This window comes from Lactuca serriola, chromosome 6 (genome assembly GCF_051521515.1).
Source record: "Lactuca serriola cultivar US96UC23 chromosome 6, Lser_US96UC23_V15, whole genome shotgun sequence".
Lineage (NCBI taxonomy): Eukaryota > Viridiplantae > Streptophyta > Magnoliopsida > Asterales > Asteraceae > Lactuca > Lactuca serriola.
Genome location: NC_136413.1, coordinates 47,958,708 through 47,977,399, shown reverse-complemented (window position 1 = coordinate 47,977,399; position 18,692 = coordinate 47,958,708). Strand labels below are relative to the sequence as shown.

The following is an 18,692-nucleotide window of genomic DNA, read 5'->3' as shown; positions in this document are numbered from 1 at the left end:
TTGTATTTATATGTGTTTAAAGGTTGTGTAAATGTAAAAGTGATAACATATGTATATATAGATGGAGTAAAAGGTTAAAAAAAAAAATTAAATCGAACGAATCTTTGAACGGTCAAAAGAAAAATGAATAGTCAATCAGCAAACGCGGTCTTCAAAGGCTGCAGTGCGGTCTCGACCGTCACAAACCGCACCGTGGGGCGGTGTTCCTGTCCCACGTAGCGTAACCGCGGTTCCAAACCGCATACCACACCGAGAAGCCTTAGCTATATCGCCACCTATCTTTTGGAAGCCGCAATGGATACATACACCAACCTTATGGTTTCAAACATGTGTCATGGCCCCACAATTTGCACTTGATGTCATTGTAATAAGAAACTTAGCTTTTAGTTCATATGCATTTATATATAATTATAATTTATATAAAAAACTTGATGATTGTAGAAAATATATATGCATATCTAAAATTATAAATTATACAAAAAATCACCATTCTAATTCGTGTATTAAAAATGTTATGACTCATCTTGTCTCGTGTTTTGACATTGTTCTCGTGTCATACCTCACTTTATTTAAAATCTTAAAAAATAATCACATATTTTAATTTATTTTATTTGGCAATATAAATATTTTTATATTAGAAAGTACATTGAAAGTTGCAAGTTAGATTCAATCTTTAAGGATAATTGTTTACTTCTCATATATTTGTCCCAAACCCGTGGAGTTGATCCGATTACGAAATTCACACCAAATTAAATGTTTTTTTTTTTTTTTTTTTTTTTTTTTTTTTTTTTTTTTTTTTTTTAACAATTAAAATATTATTAACAAATATACCAAACCTGATAATAACATATACCAAATAAAGGAATATAATATATTTCTACTTGATCTTCAAATAAGTAACAAATATTATGATCAAAACATTGGGTCATGCTTGATTGCTTTGCATTTGAGGTTTCATATCCAATTCGAGTGTATGTAATTTGAACACATCATCAATATGCAAAATTGGTGGTGCTAGAATTATGAAAGCAACTTATAACATTCAATTTACTGGGCCATGTTGTTAGAAAAGATGAGTATTAGTTGGTTCTCGCCTTCTTAAATCGATTCGAGTGGGATGAATAATCTATTTCAAGTTACAATTTAAATTTAAAGAAAAAGTAATTATTTTGATATTTTACTAGATAGTTAGGGAAAAACTTCGGGATAACCCTCTATGGCTGGTTTAACAGATTTAGCCGGTATTCCGGCTTTTTCCGTTAATTCGTCAAAATATTGAGATTTTTTCGTTAATTCAGCTAAAACTTTGGAATAACCGTTTTATCAATATATAAAAACGGTTGTTTTTTAAATGAGTGTATTTTTCCATTTTTTTATATAATGTTATGTATTCAGTTTTAAAGTCACGAAATTTATAAAAAAATATTTATACAATCCAAAAAACTAACAAACTTCATAAAAAGCTTTACCGAATATAGAGTGCTCCATGATTGCAAGATGACATTCATACAAAAATATTGTATATGTTCTTTTGATTTCAACATTGGTTTAAGTAATGAGATAACCACAAAACATACATAATAATACTAATTAGGTATACTTAAATCTATGGGATAACATTTTTGGTTAATACTCATTTTCTTTTTTATTTTATTGGTCGTTTAAAACCTTAATCCATCCGCCTTTTTTCTCATTCTGTTTCTTTCTATCTATTGCAAAATTGGTAAGGATACGATAAGGGATACATACACACACCCTTCAAATAGATCTTTGTCTTTCCTTTTTATGTGCATACACACATAAATGTTTCTGATCTCGAACGTGTGTGTGCGTGTATGAAATGAGGTATCAACGTTCAAACGAATCTGTGTTTTGTGGTCTATCCAAGGTAAGACTAGCTGCTACCAAGATGTTGCTATTGTCCTTGACAAATGAGTTTAAAATATAGACCTTAGAAGTATGTCGTTTTGTGGTAGATTAAAACACTAAATAAGTTGAAAGAGTACAACTTGGAGATGTGGATAAGAAAAAGTGAAAAACATAAAGGAATAGTAGTTTGAGACGTGGATGAGTGAAATTCACAATAAGTTTAAGGGTAATTGATCAATTAACGAAAAAACCTAGAATACTAGCTAAATTTGCAAAACCGGCCACGGAGGGTTATTCCAAAGTTTTAGCCGGTATTCTGTCATTTTTTGTAAACAAAATTTAATTTGGGATTAAATCGTAAATTCGCTGAAAATAATGAGACTTTATTGGAGATTTCGCAGATAGTTATAACAACATAAAATATCTATTTTTTTTTCTAAAAATAAGATAACCAACAATATAATATAGACAATCATATCTCTAAACACAATCATATTTTTACCTAAAAGGTAAAAGATAACTTAAAAGAAATAGTTGATAAATAAAACAGACATATTCACAAACTTTATTTTTATTTTTAGTTAGCATAGATAAATGGTAACATTTTTTCATTTATATATTAAAAATTAAAAATGTCAAATCATTAAAAAAAACAAATTGCCACTTTTTTATAAATTCTACAAAACGAATTAAAAAGAGGTCTTATTCGATCTTAATTCTTACAGGAATTAAGCTTTTATTTTAGAAAATAAACTCATAATTCATAAGCTATTTTATATAACTTTTATGAAAACTAATTTTTTTTTGACATCTTTTAAAAGTTTATAACTAATTTTATGGAAATAAAAACTATGTTTCAGCTGTTGGTTACCATCTACTAAATAGTTGCCTAGCTGTCAAAAATGCCAATAATCTCTTCCCATACTTATATTTTTCCTAAAAGTAAACATTTTCAACAATATTTTAAATTCAAAATAAATTTAAATAATAACTATTTTAATTATTAACACCAAAAATATATATAACAACTAGGAAGCATTGAAGAAATCCATCCCACATAGTTTACAGCTGCAAGGCTGCGATTATTCTGAGTCAACTCATCATCGTCCCAAGCTTCCGAAGTTGACAAGAACACGTAGTACCTTTATTAATAGTATTCACACAATTACAACCAATACAACGGTGCTTTGGGTCCCTCCGATGATTTCAAGAAAACCCCACGTTAGGTATCCTTCTTGATCATCTGAAATTGTTTGATCTTGTCTCCTTTTCATCCTCCCAAATCATTTACTTTTTTCTTGAGATTTTCAATTTTGTTGGGTTCATAAACATAAACCCCCTCTAATTCTACTCCAAATAACTTCATGTTTATCTGAAAGTCCGAAACTGTAAGTTCGTTTCGTCGTTCACATCTCACTTCTGTATTAGAATACAATCACAAGTTTCGAATTTTCGAAGACGTGTTTTAATGGTTTTGTGAGTTGTGGATTGATCGAGATTTCAGATTATGGGTATTGTTTTATTTCGAATTTCCTAAAAGGGTAAATGAGATTGTTCTTCAGCTTTATTTGGGTTTACAGTGAATTCCCCTATTTTTGTTTGGCCAGAATCGGCAGTTCGCCAGATTTTTCCTAAAAATGTTGATCGAATCCATTAATTCTCGACTAATTTGCTATTTTGAGCATTACCCTTTTCACGATCGAGTAAAATTTGCAATATTTCGCGTATGAGTGTCCATAAAACGATCAAATTTTACTCATTTTGGTTATTCTTGTTTCCTTTATGACTGTTTTTCTGTTAATTTCTGATGATAAATTTGTAATTTTTCATGAAGGGAAGGCTAGATTATATATGAAAATCATCATCATATCATACTTCTGATTATTGCTGTTGTGAGATACGAAAATGGAGGGAAAAGAAAACATAACTGAGTACAGAGATAAACTGGACAAAACACTCAAGTCCGATGATCTTTGCAACGTGGAATTTCTCAAAAAGCTTGTTGAAAATCAACTATCGAAATCATCACAACATGAAGATCAAGGTTTGTATAGTTAGTTTTGACTTTATTTCAGCTGTATATATGTATATTGATTGAAATATTTTGTATAAAACAGAATATAGTGATAATTTAGTTCAAAAAAGAACCAAAGAAGTGGCCAATTTCATTGGTATGCTTAGAAGCACTTCAGGAAGTGTCGACGAAGTATCACATAATGGTTGGAAAGTACGTTTTTTTTTTTTTTTTTAAAACATTTTTCTTGATTCTTTTCATCTTTTATGTCAAATTTGTTTGTTTATTTGTTAACATTTCATCTTTGTCGACAGATAAAACACGATAATCAAGATTGCCGTGTTATGTATAGAGAGGGGCCCACAGGGACTCCCTTTCATTCATTACTAGCAGAAGGATACGTAGATGGGCCTCTAGATGTTTGTAAGTTTGATCAAAAAAGATTTGACATATTTACCCTCATAAAATATCTCTCTTAACATATATATTTGAATGTAGGCATGTGCATATCATGTGAGGCAAGCCTCTACCCAAAATGGTGAGAAAGTTTTCAACTTTTGAAACATTTCAAGCGAATCATCTTTCTTTTAAATGTTTCAAGAACGAATGATTTGAGACAAAATGTGACTAAAATGATTGTTGTTGTTTTTTTTCAATTATATTTCGAAAACTTTTCAAGAATTTAAATATTTTTGTCAGGTGGCCTCAATTTAATATCCCAACTTTTAAGGTTACATCTTCGGAAATTGTGAAGAAGATTAGAATGGGTGAACAAATATCTTTAGTGAGGTTTGTTAAATTACATAAAGTTTTAATTTTTTTTTTTTTAAACTTTGTATAAGATCTTTATTCATGGATTTTGATATTTAAATCTATACATATGTGGAAGAAAGGATGAAGCTTTCATGGCCATTATCAACAAGAGAGGCTTTAGTTCATTATGTTACAATTGATTACTTCCAAGATGGCCTCATTATAGTGCTCTTGAACTCGGTAATTCCTTATATATATGTGAATTTTCGCCCTTTTCGAATCAACTATGAATTATTTGCAAAATGACTAAAATATCCTTCAGATTTCTGAGACAGAGATCATTGATGTAGACACTCATGGGTTTACTAAAGATGGTATACCGGATGTTGAAAATGTTACTAGGATAGATATTGTAGGAGGTGTTGCTATACAAAAAGTGAGCACAAATAGAAGCTATTTTCGGTAAAGATTTGTTTTTTTTTTTTTTTAAATTGTGAATTCGATTAAGAAAAATGTTTATATAAGTTTTAATTTTTGTAGGACGATTGCAAACATGGATATAAAACTTGATTTTGTTCCTCCAACAATTATCAACTTTGTTTCAAGACAACTTATAGGTAGCGGATTTAAGCTCTATAAAAAGGTGTAGTTTCTTTCAAGAAACTTTACAACAAATAAACAAACAAATTTGACAAATCAAATTCATGCTAATTGTATTTTCAACAACAGGAAGTTGCTTCTGTGTGCAAAGGTGATGAAGATTTTAGCATGGCTTTAAAAGATCCATGTTATCATCGAATTCGTGAAGCACTTTATTTAGAAAACAATGAACAAAATGAGGTTTCAAAACAAGAAGACATTAAGATTGTTCATGAGATTTTAGAACAACAAAGAGATGAAGATATCAAAGAATTGAAAACTCAAAACCCCGTTTGTGAAATCGAGGAGATTGAAGAAAGTGAAAAACCACATGAAGATAGTAATAATAATGGGAAAGAAGTAAATGAGGATTCAAACAAAAAGATTATTGTTGGAAGAAAACAAGTTATTATAAGTCCAGAAGTGAATCAAGCTTTAGGAACATTGGAAAAAGTTATTTCTATCTTTAGAGAAATTGGATTCAATCCAAGATCCATGTCTTTATCCCGTTTTGCTAACAATTTGTTTGCTGATCTTGAAGACAAAAAGTCAAACGATTCTAAACGTTTTGTAACACAAGTCAACGAGTCAACGGTAAAATCCTCACAAGAATCAAGAAATGGTTTTGATGATGATGAAGATACACCGAGTTCTTTTTCTTTTGTTATAAATGAGGCGATAACTTCAACATTAGCAGAAAAAGATGCCATTAATGGAGAGGTGAAGAACATTGATGAAAGTGGTATTTCACAGAAAAAGATGAAGAAACAAAGATTTTGCTGCATCAGCTTCACTTCTGGAGGTGTTGGTTGATAGATTGTTATTTGAATCTATACGGGTTTTATATACGTATAACATATTCATACATGATACATTTGTCTAGTGTTTTTATAAATAAAACTATGGTAGGATCGAGAATTTCTTTTCGAAAAGTTGTAACTATAGATTATTGTTGTTTTTTTATATGTTGTATTGTTTAGATATAAAAATATGAAAGATTATGAGGAAAAGTGGTTGTTTTTGTACTTTGTATTGATGAAAGGGGTAATGTGCTCTGAATAGAGGTTGTAATGAGTCGATCTGGGTTGGGTTCGGGTTCAACCTATTTATTAATTGGGTTGAAAATTTCAATCTAACCCAACTTGTTTATTTAAATGAATTAATATTTCCAACCCAACTTTAACCCAACTTTTCAGATAAATGGGTTGTCATCGGGTTGACCCGTTTATATAGTTCCTAATCCAACCTATTAAATACATTGGTTAAACTTGGGTTGATCAATTTAAAATAAAAATAAATAAATTAATTAATTAAAGATTACACCGTTTAAATTAGTTATAGACTTAAATAAAATTTCAAAAGTATAACAAAAGCACAATCTCAATTCATATATACAAAGAAATTGTTCAAATAAGATTAAAGATATATAATTTCTAAGTAATTTTCTAGAGTAACTAGTGTTTTCGATGTCAAGAAAAAAGATAGGAATTAGGATTCCATTTTTTTTAAAACATAAATAATAATACAAACATTGTAATTTATAAAATAATACTTAGATTAATACATGATAATATTTAAATAATTATTAAATTAAATATAAATTAAAGTTAAATGGGTTGGTGGGTTAAAAATGGGTTGATAATTTTTACCCAACCCAACCTATTTAATTAAATAGGTTAAACGAGTTGACCCATTTAACTTAAATGAGTTGAAAATCTCAATCTAGCCTGCTAATTTTGGGTTGGATTCAAATTGGATTGCTGGGTTGGATCGATTTTTGCCGATTCTAACTATGAAGTTTATAAAAGACAAACTTTTGAATAGTGACAAGATTGGTCCCTTACAAAGGATTTACAGTTTGTAAAAGTTTTTTATTTTTTTGTTTGATAAGTGTATCACTTTTGTACTTTCACGTTGTTTTTTTATTTATTATTATTATTATTATGTTATGGATTTCATTTCTAAACTTGTTACGGGTTTTTAACATTAAAAGTACGGAAGAGAGAAATAAAACAAGGATAAAACGGTCTTTTATAGATTTAATAACTGAATCACTAAGTCTTACCGGTAAAAATGTGTGAATCATTCTGACCACTTATTGTTGCGTTGTGCAGCACACGAACAACAATTGACACTTTGTAACTTTTTGTTTTTCAGAAGAATTCTGATTTAAAAAGTGTTGCACATATGCTGCGTGACACAGTCTGCAGAGGTTAAAAAACAAACAATTTTTTTATTACATGCTGTAGTCGTTTGATCCCCTCTTCTACTATAGAGGGTTGCAAGAGGTGATCTGCAGACTTTACACTTCGTTTCGAAAAAACTAACATCACCTAAATGATTATTTAAAGACCAGAAAATCAAAATCAAACTTATGTAGCACATAATAGAAAGTGATATATTTATAGAAAGAAAGAAAAAAAAAAGACAAAACTACAAAAATGGTTCTTGTGGTTTTTTATTTTATGTGATTACGGTCCAAACGTTTGAAAAATTACAGATTTGGTCCTGATTTTGATCCCTCATCCGTTAAGATCCTTAAAAAGGTAAAATGGTCTTTTCAGATTTATTGGATTGATGGTTAAGTCTTAAGGGCCACAGACAAAAAGGTGACCAAATAACGACTTAAAGATGAAAAAGACAAACTAAAACTCCTGTGCAACATGTATAGAAAGTTATATGGTATAGGGACGAAACTAAAAAAAGTGACCAAATATCTCTATATAATAAAAACATTAAAAAAAAAGAAAAGAAAAAAAGACCATGCTTTTGGTCCTTGTACCGTATGCTTATGGAATTGTACCAACAGCTTTAAGGCTTGTACCATTTACGGCTTAAACTTTAAAGGCATCAAAAACACCACAAACTCGACATGGGTTTTGCTTCATCAGGGTTTTAGATCGATCTCTCTCAAAATGTTGAGAAACCAACTCAGAACGCCATTGACAACCTTCATTCGGAAAACCATACCTCAATCCATTTCTCTCCAATCACTAGAAGAAACCATAAAAAATCAACCAAATTTCTCTACTCCCAGTCCCTGTACCTTCAATACTAACGCACAAACAAGGGTTTCAAGGAATCCCCAAATTCACCTCATATGGAGCTCCGAATTTCGTGGAAAAAGTTCCGGTTTTTGTTCATCAGCATCTTCCACCACGTGCTGCTGGAATTGTAAGAGTCAGGGGCCGTTTCTGATTTGTCAATCTTGTGGGAGCATTCAACCTGTCGATCATTCAGTTGATTACTTCAACATTTTTGGGCTGTAAGCGTTTAAAATGCCCTAATACGCGTTTCTCTGATCAAAATTTTGATAAACAAACTTGGAATTTATTTGAATTGTTTATATATGATTCCTGAGTAATCACCTGTTCGAAGTTCATCGGATTTTCGCAATTTTCTTAGTGTTTTAGACTCCATTAATTAATATCTTCATATGACAGAGATCGGAAGTTCGACATTGAAGTTGGAAGCTTGGAAGGGAAGTATAAAGACTGGCAGAAAAAGCTTCACCCCGATTTAGTTCACACAAAATCCGAGGTCTGTGAGTAACTCATTGCTTGAATTCGAACCATTGTTATTATATCACTTCACACATTCGTTATGTAGGAAGAAAGAGAGTATGCAGCTGAACAATCTGCTAGGGTTATCGATGCTTATACTACACTTCGTAAACCATTATCACGAGCAATTTACATAGTAAGTAAAGGATTGATTCTAATTTACAGTTTCACACAAATTAACTGGTTTTGAATCTTCTTTTTTACCTTCACAGATGAGGCTTGAGGGTGTTGAAGTAGATGAAGAACAAACTGTTTCAGAACCAGAATTGTTGGGTGAGGTAAATTTGAGATTTTGGGTTTTTTGAATTTTGTTGTTCCCATTTTCATTATGGGACCCACAATTGAATTCATGTTCTACTCCCAGATCATGGAAATTAGGGAAGCCGTGGAAGATGCCAATGATTCTCAAGCCCTAAACCAGATCCAATCCCAGGTAATAATGTTTGGTTTGGTAAAAAGTTACTGATAAGCTAGATGACAAATGTATAATGATATAAAATGACATTTTCATATATATATATATATATATATATATATATATATATAATTAAAAAGTAACACATAAGGATATATTTGGAGAACTTGTGGTAAAAGCTGTATTGGTTATCAATAAGTTATGTCAAATAATTTTTTAAAAAGCTAGCTTTTCAGCTATTTTAACTAACTTTTTATTCGATTTGTATTTCTTGTAGATGGATGAAAAATTGAGCCATTGGTATGATTCTTTTGCAAATGCTTTTCAAAGTAAAGAGTATGATGATGCTATAAAATCAATCCAAAGAATGACATACTACCAACGGGTGAAGGAAGAGACTGTTAAGAAGCTCTAGATTCATGTTTTTGCCTTTCAAATGGGCTTCAAGATATCAAGAAAAACAAAAGAAAATTAAAGTGAGTAAAGAGGATGCTGGATGCATGCTTAAGTTTTTTTTTTCCCTTTCATGTCCACAAACATGGCTTACGATAAATTTACTATTGAGGGTATTTTGGTCTTTTCAACCATTCAAAGAGCAAAGTGAATTAATTCGACAATCATTGTATTTGGTTTGTTCTGTATTTTGTAAGAATTTAAGAACAATTGATTTTGAATAAATTATAGAAATGGATCAACCTTTACATTATTTTCATATTTTGTAAGAAAAAAACTATAAAACTTGGATGTATGGTTTTGAAAAAAATATGAGGGCAGTAGCTCAATAAAAGAAACTTAAAGGGTTGTGAAGTTAAACCTCAAAACTTTAGGGGCTGATTTGCAATTTATAAGAAAATATTCTTTGGCGAAAAGAAAGCGCCTGGTTGGTTTCTGTTGATATAAACCGACGTTTCTGGATTGTGCGAGAAGCAAAAGAGAAGGAAACATGGGTTGGGTATGGAAGGACGACGACGATGATCAGAACTCCGGTGAAATCACCGAATTCAAAGATTTGAACCCTAGATCTGATGCTGGGTCCTCGACGAGGAAGATTATCTCTTCCCAGTGCAGAACGGAGGAGGTAGAGCCTGGTAAATTCATCAGAAAATGCGAGAAAACCGAGCAACTTCTCAGAGACTCCGTTGGAAGGTAATTCCTTTTAATTATCGTTTCACTTCCGTTTTCCGATATCATTGTTCTTGATGAATATGATTTTTAGCCATCATCTGTTTGATTTGTGATTTTGGTAGTTAGGGTTTTATTCGTACACGTTCTGCTGTTAATCTAGCTATAATCTGTTTTAAGCTATACAATCACCGAGAAATTGAAGGCGTGGAAAGATTGAATTTAGGACAATCACACTATAGTTTTGAGTTTTGATATGATACCTTTTCCATTATCTGTTCAGACGATCTGAAGTGGTGCAATCTAACAAGGAATACACAGAAGAAGATGTGACTGAACAGATGACAAAAGGATCTTTTTTCCCCATTCAGTCATCACAACAACCTGCTACACCATTTGATTTCCCTGGGTTACGCACTGACATAGAAGCAATTGAACGAAGTCTGTTTGGGAACATGAATCGTTTCTTCGAGGCTGCTGAAGGGCTTTTTGGTCTTTTCGGGGGTTCTCCTCAGCTACACCAAGGAGAAGGAGATTCAAAATCCATTTTTGGGTCTACTTCTCCTCCTTCTAGTCTGTATGATGGGTATTCCAAATCTTCAGAATCGACTGTACCCATTCAGTCTCACCCTCCTAAAGCTGTTAAGCCCAACACAGGTGATGGAGATGTTGATCTTTCGGGTTTAGCAAGAGATGTTTGAATGATATGGTATGATAAAATCTTGATGGTTGAGTAAGGTTTTTGATCAAACTTTATAAAAACATTCATAAGCTAGTATAGCTATGATCTCGTTTTTATGTCTCTTTCTGCTGTTGATGTTTGTTGGACGCGTTTTAAATGATATATAGATTTGTGGTTTTTTAATTGTTTTATGTGGAAATCAAAAGTCAAAAGTCAAGGGTATAGTGATGAATTATGATTATGATCCACTTTGTGTGGACTCACCTAATTGTTACATCTATCGATTAGGCAGTATGGCATGATTGGAAAGGAATCATCTTTAGTAAAACAATGTTTTTCTCAAGTAATATGTGATGATCACAAAGTTGTTTGAATCCTCAAAACTTTCACTTTGAAGGTTTTCTCCAATCATCATTTTGTTGTTTTACATCAAGATCAAATTGTTTAACACATCTGATTTTTATTGGTTTTATATCTAGTGGGTTTGGAAAGACAAATAATTCAAATTATCCCAAAATGTAGAGTTTTTGATTGATCCTCATTGCTACATGAGAAAGCAAGCAAACAACATATAAAGATTTATCTGTAGTCGAACTACAATACAGCATATATGAATTACAAACAAACAATATATCAATTAAGAAAATGTTAACTAAAAATGATTATATTAATTAAAAAACATAAATTCATAACTTTTCTCTCAACATGAATATTTTTCAGGTAATAATATAAATTAAAAAAGAGACTACAATTGTTAGTGGCAAATGATGTGCTTATGATCTAAATAACATATATAATGAATTTCAATTTAAAATATCGCTTGTCAACCTATAAAATTGAGTAACCATATCAAGAAAATCAGAAACCTCATAACATGGATAACTATAATCGTAATAATATCCATCATCGAAAAAATCTCCTTCAAAGGGAATGCTACCATCGTGATAAAAACTTGCATAAAATGATCGACTTATAAACTCAAACCAATTTGGAGGACTTTGAACGAAAGAAGTTGAAAAGAGCCCTTGAACAATGTTTAGATCGACTTATAAACTCAAACCAATTTGGTGGACATGTTACTCTTTCTAAAAAACTAATATACTGAAAACCTCTATGAAAAACCTGTGAAATGTTGTTTTTCCGGATGCTCAATATATATTGAAAAGAGCCCTTGAAACTCTATCCTTATTTTTTCCAATAAATTGACACGTTAAGTACATTTAATACATTAGATGAGAATCTCGCAACCTTGTGAGGCGTTTGCGAGCAATTTATTTTCAATAGATTAACTTCATGGATATAACCAACTATCAATGTAATCTTTAATAATGTTGAATCAGAGAACGAACTATTGCCTCAACACATGAAATAAACCGACTCCACATAAGAGGCTTGTTATTTGCTAAATAATGAACATAAACTAGGAAATATATATTTTCTACTAACAAAATATAGTAAAATTATGGATATTCTAAGCATACTCAATGAAAAGAAAGTCATGGCCGCCCTTTGCCTGCTTTTATATTGGTGGCCTTCTTTTGTAGCAAAGGATGCCTTAATCCTTAATCATTTTTGTTTGCCTTATCTTGCAACATTACAATGGAAAAACATTATTGTACTCTTCCTTAATGCTACTTTGCAACATTAAGGAAATTTCATTTTCGTTCTTGTTCGAAATGATTATAAATTGCATGTTTTCCTTCTTATATGTTAGTCTTCATCATAAATACATAGCGTAATGACGAGAGGAGGAGGAGGAACACCATCAACCAATATCAACTTGGGAACAAAAAACAAATTATGCATTGATGTACGGAAACACAATCGAAATGAGATCATATATAATGAATATGTTAGAGCATGTGACTGAACCATATGAAAATTTCGAATACCGAAATGGGTGAAAAACGACACCGCATACCGAACCGAACTAAAATTACTGGTAATGATATCAGAATGGGACTAGTTATTCTAACACCGGTACCAACAGTATCAAATTCCCAATTTCGTAATTTTAGAGTACAAGTACCATTCCATATGTTTAAATGCGGTACTGGTACTATACCAATACAAGATCAAAATTTGGTGGTACTAACTACTCATCCCTAATAATGAATGATTAACAATTCAAAATGCCAGTAATCACATTACATATATTATACATGAATCACATTACAAATATTATACATGTACCTACATATATAAATCTCAAAACCCTTAAATAGGTCTATACATGTAGCCTCGCAACTTTTTAGAGATTATACATTACGATCACATGTTTGCATGATTGAACTCTACGCATGGAACGAGCAAAACATTAATACTCACAATGGAAAAAAAACACTTTGTGAATCAATTTCGAGCTTATTTGTTGGAAACATTGAATCTATCATAAATATTCTCCACGGAGAAAAAATCGAACTCTTGAAAGTTTATCGGTGGTGCTTTGTGTCAAAAGAAACTTGCCTTTGAGCTCGCTCTCATATCTTATTGTGGTTATTTTGTTAAACTCCTAAATAATGTGACTTTGTGGCGATATATTTCCATTTTATATAACCATTTTAGTGAATAACTCTTCAACTATTCTAGGTAATTGAGATTATTTACATGGGGCCAAAGGGGGTTTGAAATAATTCAATACCCGTTAGACAATAACTTATGATGTATTTAGTTGATAGTCATGGAATTTGGTTGTTAGTCAAGTCATTGATAAACAAAATTGAAATGAATACAAGGTTAGGAAGTTAAGAATATGAATCAATTGGTGTTTAATTTAACATTCAGAATCCATTGTGATACATACAAGAATTAAGCTGTCTCCGGCAAAGGCGGCCGGCCGCCGGTCGACTTAATTAGACATCCTATCCATATGTTTATTATTTGTCCAAATTAAGGTTTTTATATATAATATATATAATCATTAGTTGTTGGATTATTTCTAGGTAAATGGAAGGAGGGTAATTTTGTCTTGATGTTATTTGTTTTTTATTATTATTTTATTTAATTCGATAGCAGCCGTTTGTCAAACACCCAAGTCGTGCAAGTGCTCCTCCACTATAAATTATATTACTATATATACTTATTTTTTAAATAAAGATAAATATGACTTTATAAAGTGGCTGTTCTTTGATTCGAAAGAACTTTATTAAAACAGAAAGTGCTCGATCGGTATGAGATTGCATTTCAATCTTCTGTTGGTATCTTAATGATTGATTTGTGAATATAATAATATACTTCATAATATAATGTAAAAATTGGCAATTATCTTAATTAGTGATAAAAATTAGTAACTTAATATCATCCGAAATTAGATTCCAAATGGTTAGAATTAATTATCCATCAATTGATGATTCTTACGATATTCATTTTTCATCCAAAAAAACAACTAAGCAAGATCTTTAATCTAGTCAAACAACTAGTAACCACTCAGCCGTCTTACACAACAACAACATATTCAAAAAATTAGAACATGCAAAAAAGATCTATTTTTGCTTTTTTATATCTTTAAACTTTATATGACATATAATTTTTTATATGACATTTAACTTTTTAATTTGTGTTTAAGTGTTTGATATGTCTTTTAACGAGTATTGTAAAATGTAAAAGTTGGGTCTTAATCGGTCAAATTCAAACTAATGATTTCACAATTAGAAAGGCTATGATTCATTCTCGTTAAATATCTTCCTATTTATTTTTTTATTTCTATTATAACCCTTTTAAAATATTATCAATTTTATCTAAATATGATAAGTCTCACTTTATTTTATTCTTTCTATTTCTATTATAAATGTCTTAAAATATTATCAATTTTATCTAAATATGACATATGTCACCTTATTTTATGGACCTTATTTTATGGGTAAGAAGATAATTAAAAAAGATATTTGATCATTAATTGAAAAGAAAAATGTATTAATATTATATGAAGATATGTATAATCATGTGTGTGCCTATTGCCTAACGCGTTTGAAAAGATCCCAACTGAAAAACCCGTCACTTTCCATCATTTCCCTCGTCAATTTCTGCGACCTCCACGCTTCTCACTCGCTCTCCGCCGTCCTCCTATATATAAACACGTAAATGACTCGTCCACGAGACACATTCAAACTTCCCCTTTTTTCCAAGGCTACTACTTGTCTAAAGAGACCTAGTAAACCCATTGTAAGTTGCAGATTTTCGATCATATTCATACCCACTACTCTTTCATCATTTCTTTCAAATTCCCACCTCCCAATTTCGATTTTTATTGAAAAATTACACGTCTTTGAACCTTTTATGGGTACTTCGGTTTGATTTGTACAAGAGCTTTCTCTGATTCGGGTGATTTGCAGTTGCACACCAACTGTTTGTTTAAATGTCTACACACCGATTCCTTTAGTGAAAAGGGAAGTAGCTCATATTATCGACTATTTGCTGTTGTGTAGAAGGATTATATTGAATTTTAGATGGGAAATGTATGTGTATCTTGTTACTCAAAGGATGGATTTTTCCAATCAATATCACATCCATACTGGTGGTCTCGATCACCAGAGATGATCTACTACAAAAACGAACAGCTTAGCAAAGATCCACCATCAATACACCAAGATCCAAAACCTCCTACCCCTACTCAAAACACACCTCCAAAACTAGTGATCATAGCCAAAAACGACACCAAACCACCTCCACCTCCACCCATAGTTTCATATCAAGAAATCAAAATAGACATAAAACAATCCCAAAAGGAAAAAGCTTCATCAAATTCAAACGCCAAAAAGCAAAACAATGTGAAGAGAATGTTGAGTGCAGGTTTACAAGCTGACAAGGTATTGAAAACAAAAACTGGGCATCTGAAAGAGTACTACAACTTAGGTCAAAAGCTAGGACATGGTCAATTTGGTACGACTTTTCTCTGCATAGAGAAAACCACAGGAAAAGAATTCGCATGCAAATCAATCGCGAAAAGAAAGTTGTTAACCGATGATGATGTGGAAGATGTCAGGAGGGAAATTGAAATCATGCATCATTTATCTGGAAACCCTAATGTGGTTTCAATTCAAGGGGCTTATGAAGATTCAGTTGCAGTTCATTTGGTTATGGAACTTTGTGCTGGAGGCGAATTGTTTGATAGAATTACCAAAAAAGGACATTATTCAGAAAGAAAAGCAGCTGATCTTGCTAGAACTATTGTATCTGTGATTGAAGCTTGTCATTCTTTAGGTGTTATGCATCGTGATCTTAAACCTGAAAACTTTCTTTTTGTTGATGAACATGAAGATTCTCCTCTTAAAACCATAGATTTTGGATTATCGGTTTTCTTTAAACCAGGTACTTTTTTTAATCATTCATATCCTTTTCTTGAATATTGTATGTTTCTTGAATGTTTATGTTAATGTATTTTTGAATTATTGTATAGGTGAAACTTTTGTAGATGTGGTTGGAAGCCCTTACTATGTTGCCCCTGAAATTTTGCTTAAAAATTATGGTCCTGAAGCAGATATATGGAGTGCTGGTGTGATTCTTTACATTCTTCTTTGTGGGGTCCCACCTTTTTGGGGAGGTAAGTCTAAAAGACTAAAAGACTATAATAAGTTAATAACTCATCGAATACTGAATTCATGTTCGTTTTTTTTTTTCATGACAGAATCTGAAAATGAGATATTTGAAGAGGTTTTGAGGGGTAAACTCGACTTTTCCTCAGATCCATGGCCTAGTATCTCTGAAAGTGCTAAAGATTTGGTTAGAAAAATGCTCATTAAAGACCCCAAAAGACGAATAACAGCTCATGGTGTTCTTTGTAAGTCTTGGTTGTTATAAAATTTTCATATAAAAGAAATTAGTATTCTTTAGGCTTCTTATTGAACATTATTTACGATTAGGCCATCCATGGATCAGTGAAGATGGTGTTGCACCAGATAAGCCTCTTGATTCTGCTGTTTTGAGTCGTTTAACTCAGTTTTCTGCCATGAATAAGCTCAAGAAAATGGCTCTTAGGGTAAGATTTTCAAGATTGTTAAAAAAAGCCGATAAATTTATAATCCCACTATAAAAATGTAATCTTTTTTTCCAACCCATTTTATGTTTTCTACAGGTTATTGCTTCAAAACTCTCGGAAGAAGAAATTGCAGGATTAAAACAAATGTTTAAGATAATAGATACAGACAACAGTGGTTATATTACTTTTGAAGAACTTAAAGCTGGACTCAAACGTTTTGGTTCTAATCTTACAGAGTCTGAGATTTATGATCTAATGCAATCTGTAAGTATTACTAATTCATCTTTTGGGCAAATTACTGAAAAACCATTATATTTTGGACATTTTTGCATGATGATATATTAGGTAAAAATGGTTAATTTGGAAAAAAGTTTGAAACTTTACGTGTTTGTTTGGAAAAAAGATGAAGTATTAGTGGTTAAACTGCAAAATGGTTAAAGTATAATGATTTTTTTTTTTGTAGTTTATCATAATCTTTTTGCCTTTCTTTGTTGCATTTCTTGAATTTTGATTGATTATAATGAAAATGCAGGCGGATATTGACAATAGTGGTACTATTGACTATGAAGAATTTGTAGCTGCAACATTGCATATGAACAAAGTCGATAGAGAAGATCATTTATTTTCTGCTTTTTCTTATTTTGATAAAGATGGAAGTGGTTATATCACCCTTGATGAACTACAACAAGCATGTAAAGAATTTGGAGTAGATGATGTTCATTTAGAAGAAATCATCAAAGAAGCTGACCAAAATAATGTAAGATTTTCTCTATCCATTTATCCAAAAACTAATAATATTTACATGAATCAAAATTCATTTTGTTGTTAATTTGTAGGATGGGCGTATAGATTACAATGAGTTTGTTGCAATGATGCATAATGGAAGTGATATTATGAGGGTGAAGCCAATGAAGGATGATTTTAATATGATGTTAAGGGAGCCGGTTGCGGTTTGTTAATATGAATATTTATATTTATTTGATTTTGTAATTAAATGTAAAAAATGGCATCTGACTTTTGAATGCTTCAATAGTCTATGAGGTGTTGCATTTTGACTTATAGAATGTACTATTGTTCTTGTATACACGTGAAATGAAAAGATAAAACAAAGAGAAAGAGTTGACTGACTATGTTGTTGTGGGTCTTAATGTATTGTGGATCGGGCTGTGATCGACGAAAACTATGTATGTACAAAGTTTTATGATTCGTTAGATGATATTATAAGTATTTGATTCTTAGTGAAAATATTGTGACTTTTTTCGTAGGATGATTATTTTTTTACTATTTCAGAACGTTATTAATTATTATGTTTTATTATGTTATTATACATTTAACCCTTTTCGTATAAGTCTATGGATCTATGCAACATGTGAAGCTCATTCCATGTGGAAACGATAAATCGTCTGGTCTAGATGGTTTTACCTTTGGATTTATGAAAAACACATTGAGGCCTACTAAAGGAAGATATCAATGACTTCGTTACTTTTTCGGTTTCCTAAAGGATACAATAGGTTTTTTGTTGTTTAGATTATGATGTTTCAAGTTCTTTTTTTTGTCGATGATTATAGGCTCATTAGCTTAATTGGTTGCTTGGATTTTATGGGTTTTGGAGAAAGATTGCAGAGTTGGATTCAAGCTTTTTTAAACTCAGCAAAAGCTTC

At 31.3% G+C, this 18,692-nt stretch overlaps 4 protein-coding genes and 1 long non-coding RNA gene across 11 annotated transcripts; 4 read left to right on the top strand and 1 right to left on the bottom strand.

Annotated features, from left to right (window-relative positions):
- The first annotated feature begins 2,908 nt into the window (after nucleotides 1-2,908).
- Nucleotides 2,909-6,300, top strand: LOC145058237 (polyketide cyclase/dehydrase/lipid transport superfamily protein). 6 transcript variants are annotated; one of them, XM_079006163.1, is made up of 10 exons: nucleotides 2,909-3,095; nucleotides 3,709-3,913; nucleotides 3,987-4,096; nucleotides 4,198-4,306; nucleotides 4,382-4,421; nucleotides 4,583-4,672; nucleotides 4,777-4,876; nucleotides 4,959-5,098; nucleotides 5,177-5,279; nucleotides 5,366-6,300. In XM_079006163.1, exons 2-10 carry the CDS (start codon nucleotides 3,775-3,777, stop codon nucleotides 6,086-6,088), a joined length of 1,554 nt encoding a protein of 517 aa, XP_078862289.1. In that variant the 5' UTR covers nucleotides 2,909-3,095; nucleotides 3,709-3,774; the 3' UTR covers nucleotides 6,089-6,300. The 6 variants fall into 6 exon arrangements, with proteins under 6 accessions (XP_078862289.1, XP_078862288.1, XP_078862290.1 ...); XM_079006162.1 differs by having other exon boundaries at nucleotides 3,704-3,913; XM_079006164.1 differs by lacking the exon at nucleotides 2,909-3,095 and adding an exon at nucleotides 3,115-3,257 and having other exon boundaries at nucleotides 3,704-3,913.
- Nucleotides 6,301-7,819: 1,519 nt separating this feature from the next.
- On the bottom strand, nucleotides 7,820-8,782 carry LOC145058241 (uncharacterized). The gene is made up of 2 exons (XR_013686283.1): nucleotides 8,644-8,782; nucleotides 7,820-8,500 (listed from the first exon to the last, which is right to left on the bottom strand). It is a non-coding gene; the product is annotated as an uncharacterized LOC145058241 (long non-coding RNA).
- LOC145058239 (DNAJ heat shock N-terminal domain-containing protein) lies at nucleotides 8,191-9,954 on the top strand. Its single transcript, XM_079006168.1, has 6 exons — nucleotides 8,191-8,540; nucleotides 8,719-8,815; nucleotides 8,885-8,974; nucleotides 9,051-9,116; nucleotides 9,203-9,271; nucleotides 9,531-9,954. Exons 1-6 carry the CDS (start codon nucleotides 8,191-8,193, stop codon nucleotides 9,666-9,668), a joined length of 810 nt encoding a protein of 269 aa, XP_078862294.1. The 3' UTR covers nucleotides 9,669-9,954.
- A 100-nt stretch (nucleotides 9,955-10,054) lies between these two features.
- On the top strand, nucleotides 10,055-11,240 carry LOC145058240 (Mal d 1-associated protein). The gene is made up of 2 exons (XM_079006169.1): nucleotides 10,055-10,399; nucleotides 10,659-11,240. The coding sequence occupies exons 1-2, from the start codon at nucleotides 10,197-10,199 to the stop codon at nucleotides 11,074-11,076; spliced, it is 621 nt and encodes a 206-aa protein (XP_078862295.1). The 5' UTR covers nucleotides 10,055-10,196; the 3' UTR covers nucleotides 11,077-11,240.
- A 3,808-nt stretch (nucleotides 11,241-15,048) lies between these two features.
- On the top strand, nucleotides 15,049-18,276 carry LOC145058236 (calcium-dependent protein kinase 26-like). Of its 2 annotated transcripts, XM_079006161.1 has the most exons (7): nucleotides 15,054-16,364; nucleotides 16,453-16,596; nucleotides 16,681-16,833; nucleotides 16,916-17,031; nucleotides 17,128-17,295; nucleotides 17,564-17,788; nucleotides 17,868-18,276. In XM_079006161.1, the coding sequence occupies exons 1-7, from the start codon at nucleotides 15,503-15,505 to the stop codon at nucleotides 17,988-17,990; spliced, it is 1,791 nt and encodes a 596-aa protein (XP_078862287.1). In that variant the 5' UTR covers nucleotides 15,054-15,502; the 3' UTR covers nucleotides 17,991-18,276. The 2 variants fall into 2 exon arrangements, with proteins under 2 accessions (XP_078862286.1, XP_078862287.1); XM_079006160.1 differs by having other exon boundaries at nucleotides 15,049-16,364; nucleotides 16,453-16,833.
- The last annotated feature ends 416 nt before the right edge of the window (nucleotides 18,277-18,692 follow it).

What these genes read in the sequence shown, in the direction of transcription:
- LOC145058240 (XM_079006169.1), top strand. Translation starts at nt 10,197, where the DNA reads ATGGGTTGGGTATGGAAGGACGACGACGATGATCAGAACTCCGGTGAA. An exon ending in CTCAGAGACTCCGTTGGAAG is followed by an intron (nt 10,400 to 10,658) that starts GTAATTCCTTTT and finishes TTATCTGTTCAG; the next exon opens with ACGATCTGAAGTGGTGCAAT.
- LOC145058239 (XM_079006168.1), top strand. Translation starts at nt 8,191, where the DNA reads ATGTTGAGAAACCAACTCAGAACGCCATTGACAACCTTCATTCGGAAA. An exon ending in AACCAGAATTGTTGGGTGAG is followed by an intron (nt 9,117 to 9,202) that starts GTAAATTTGAGA and finishes TTCTACTCCCAG; the next exon opens with ATCATGGAAATTAGGGAAGC. An exon ending in TAAACCAGATCCAATCCCAG is followed by an intron (nt 9,272 to 9,530) that starts GTAATAATGTTT and finishes TATTTCTTGTAG; the next exon opens with ATGGATGAAAAATTGAGCCA.
- LOC145058236 (XM_079006160.1), top strand. Translation starts at nt 15,503, where the DNA reads ATGGGAAATGTATGTGTATCTTGTTACTCAAAGGATGGATTTTTCCAA. An exon ending in TCAAGAAAATGGCTCTTAGG is followed by an intron (nt 17,032 to 17,127) that starts GTAAGATTTTCA and finishes TGTTTTCTACAG; the next exon opens with GTTATTGCTTCAAAACTCTC. An exon ending in AAGAAGCTGACCAAAATAAT is followed by an intron (nt 17,789 to 17,867) that starts GTAAGATTTTCT and finishes GTTAATTTGTAG; the next exon opens with GATGGGCGTATAGATTACAA.
- LOC145058237 (XM_079006163.1), top strand. Translation starts at nt 3,775, where the DNA reads ATGGAGGGAAAAGAAAACATAACTGAGTACAGAGATAAACTGGACAAA. An exon ending in GAACAAATATCTTTAGTGAG is followed by an intron (nt 4,673 to 4,776) that starts GTTTGTTAAATT and finishes TGTGGAAGAAAG; the next exon opens with GATGAAGCTTTCATGGCCAT. An exon ending in GATTTAAGCTCTATAAAAAG is followed by an intron (nt 5,280 to 5,365) that starts GTGTAGTTTCTT and finishes TTTCAACAACAG; the next exon opens with GAAGTTGCTTCTGTGTGCAA.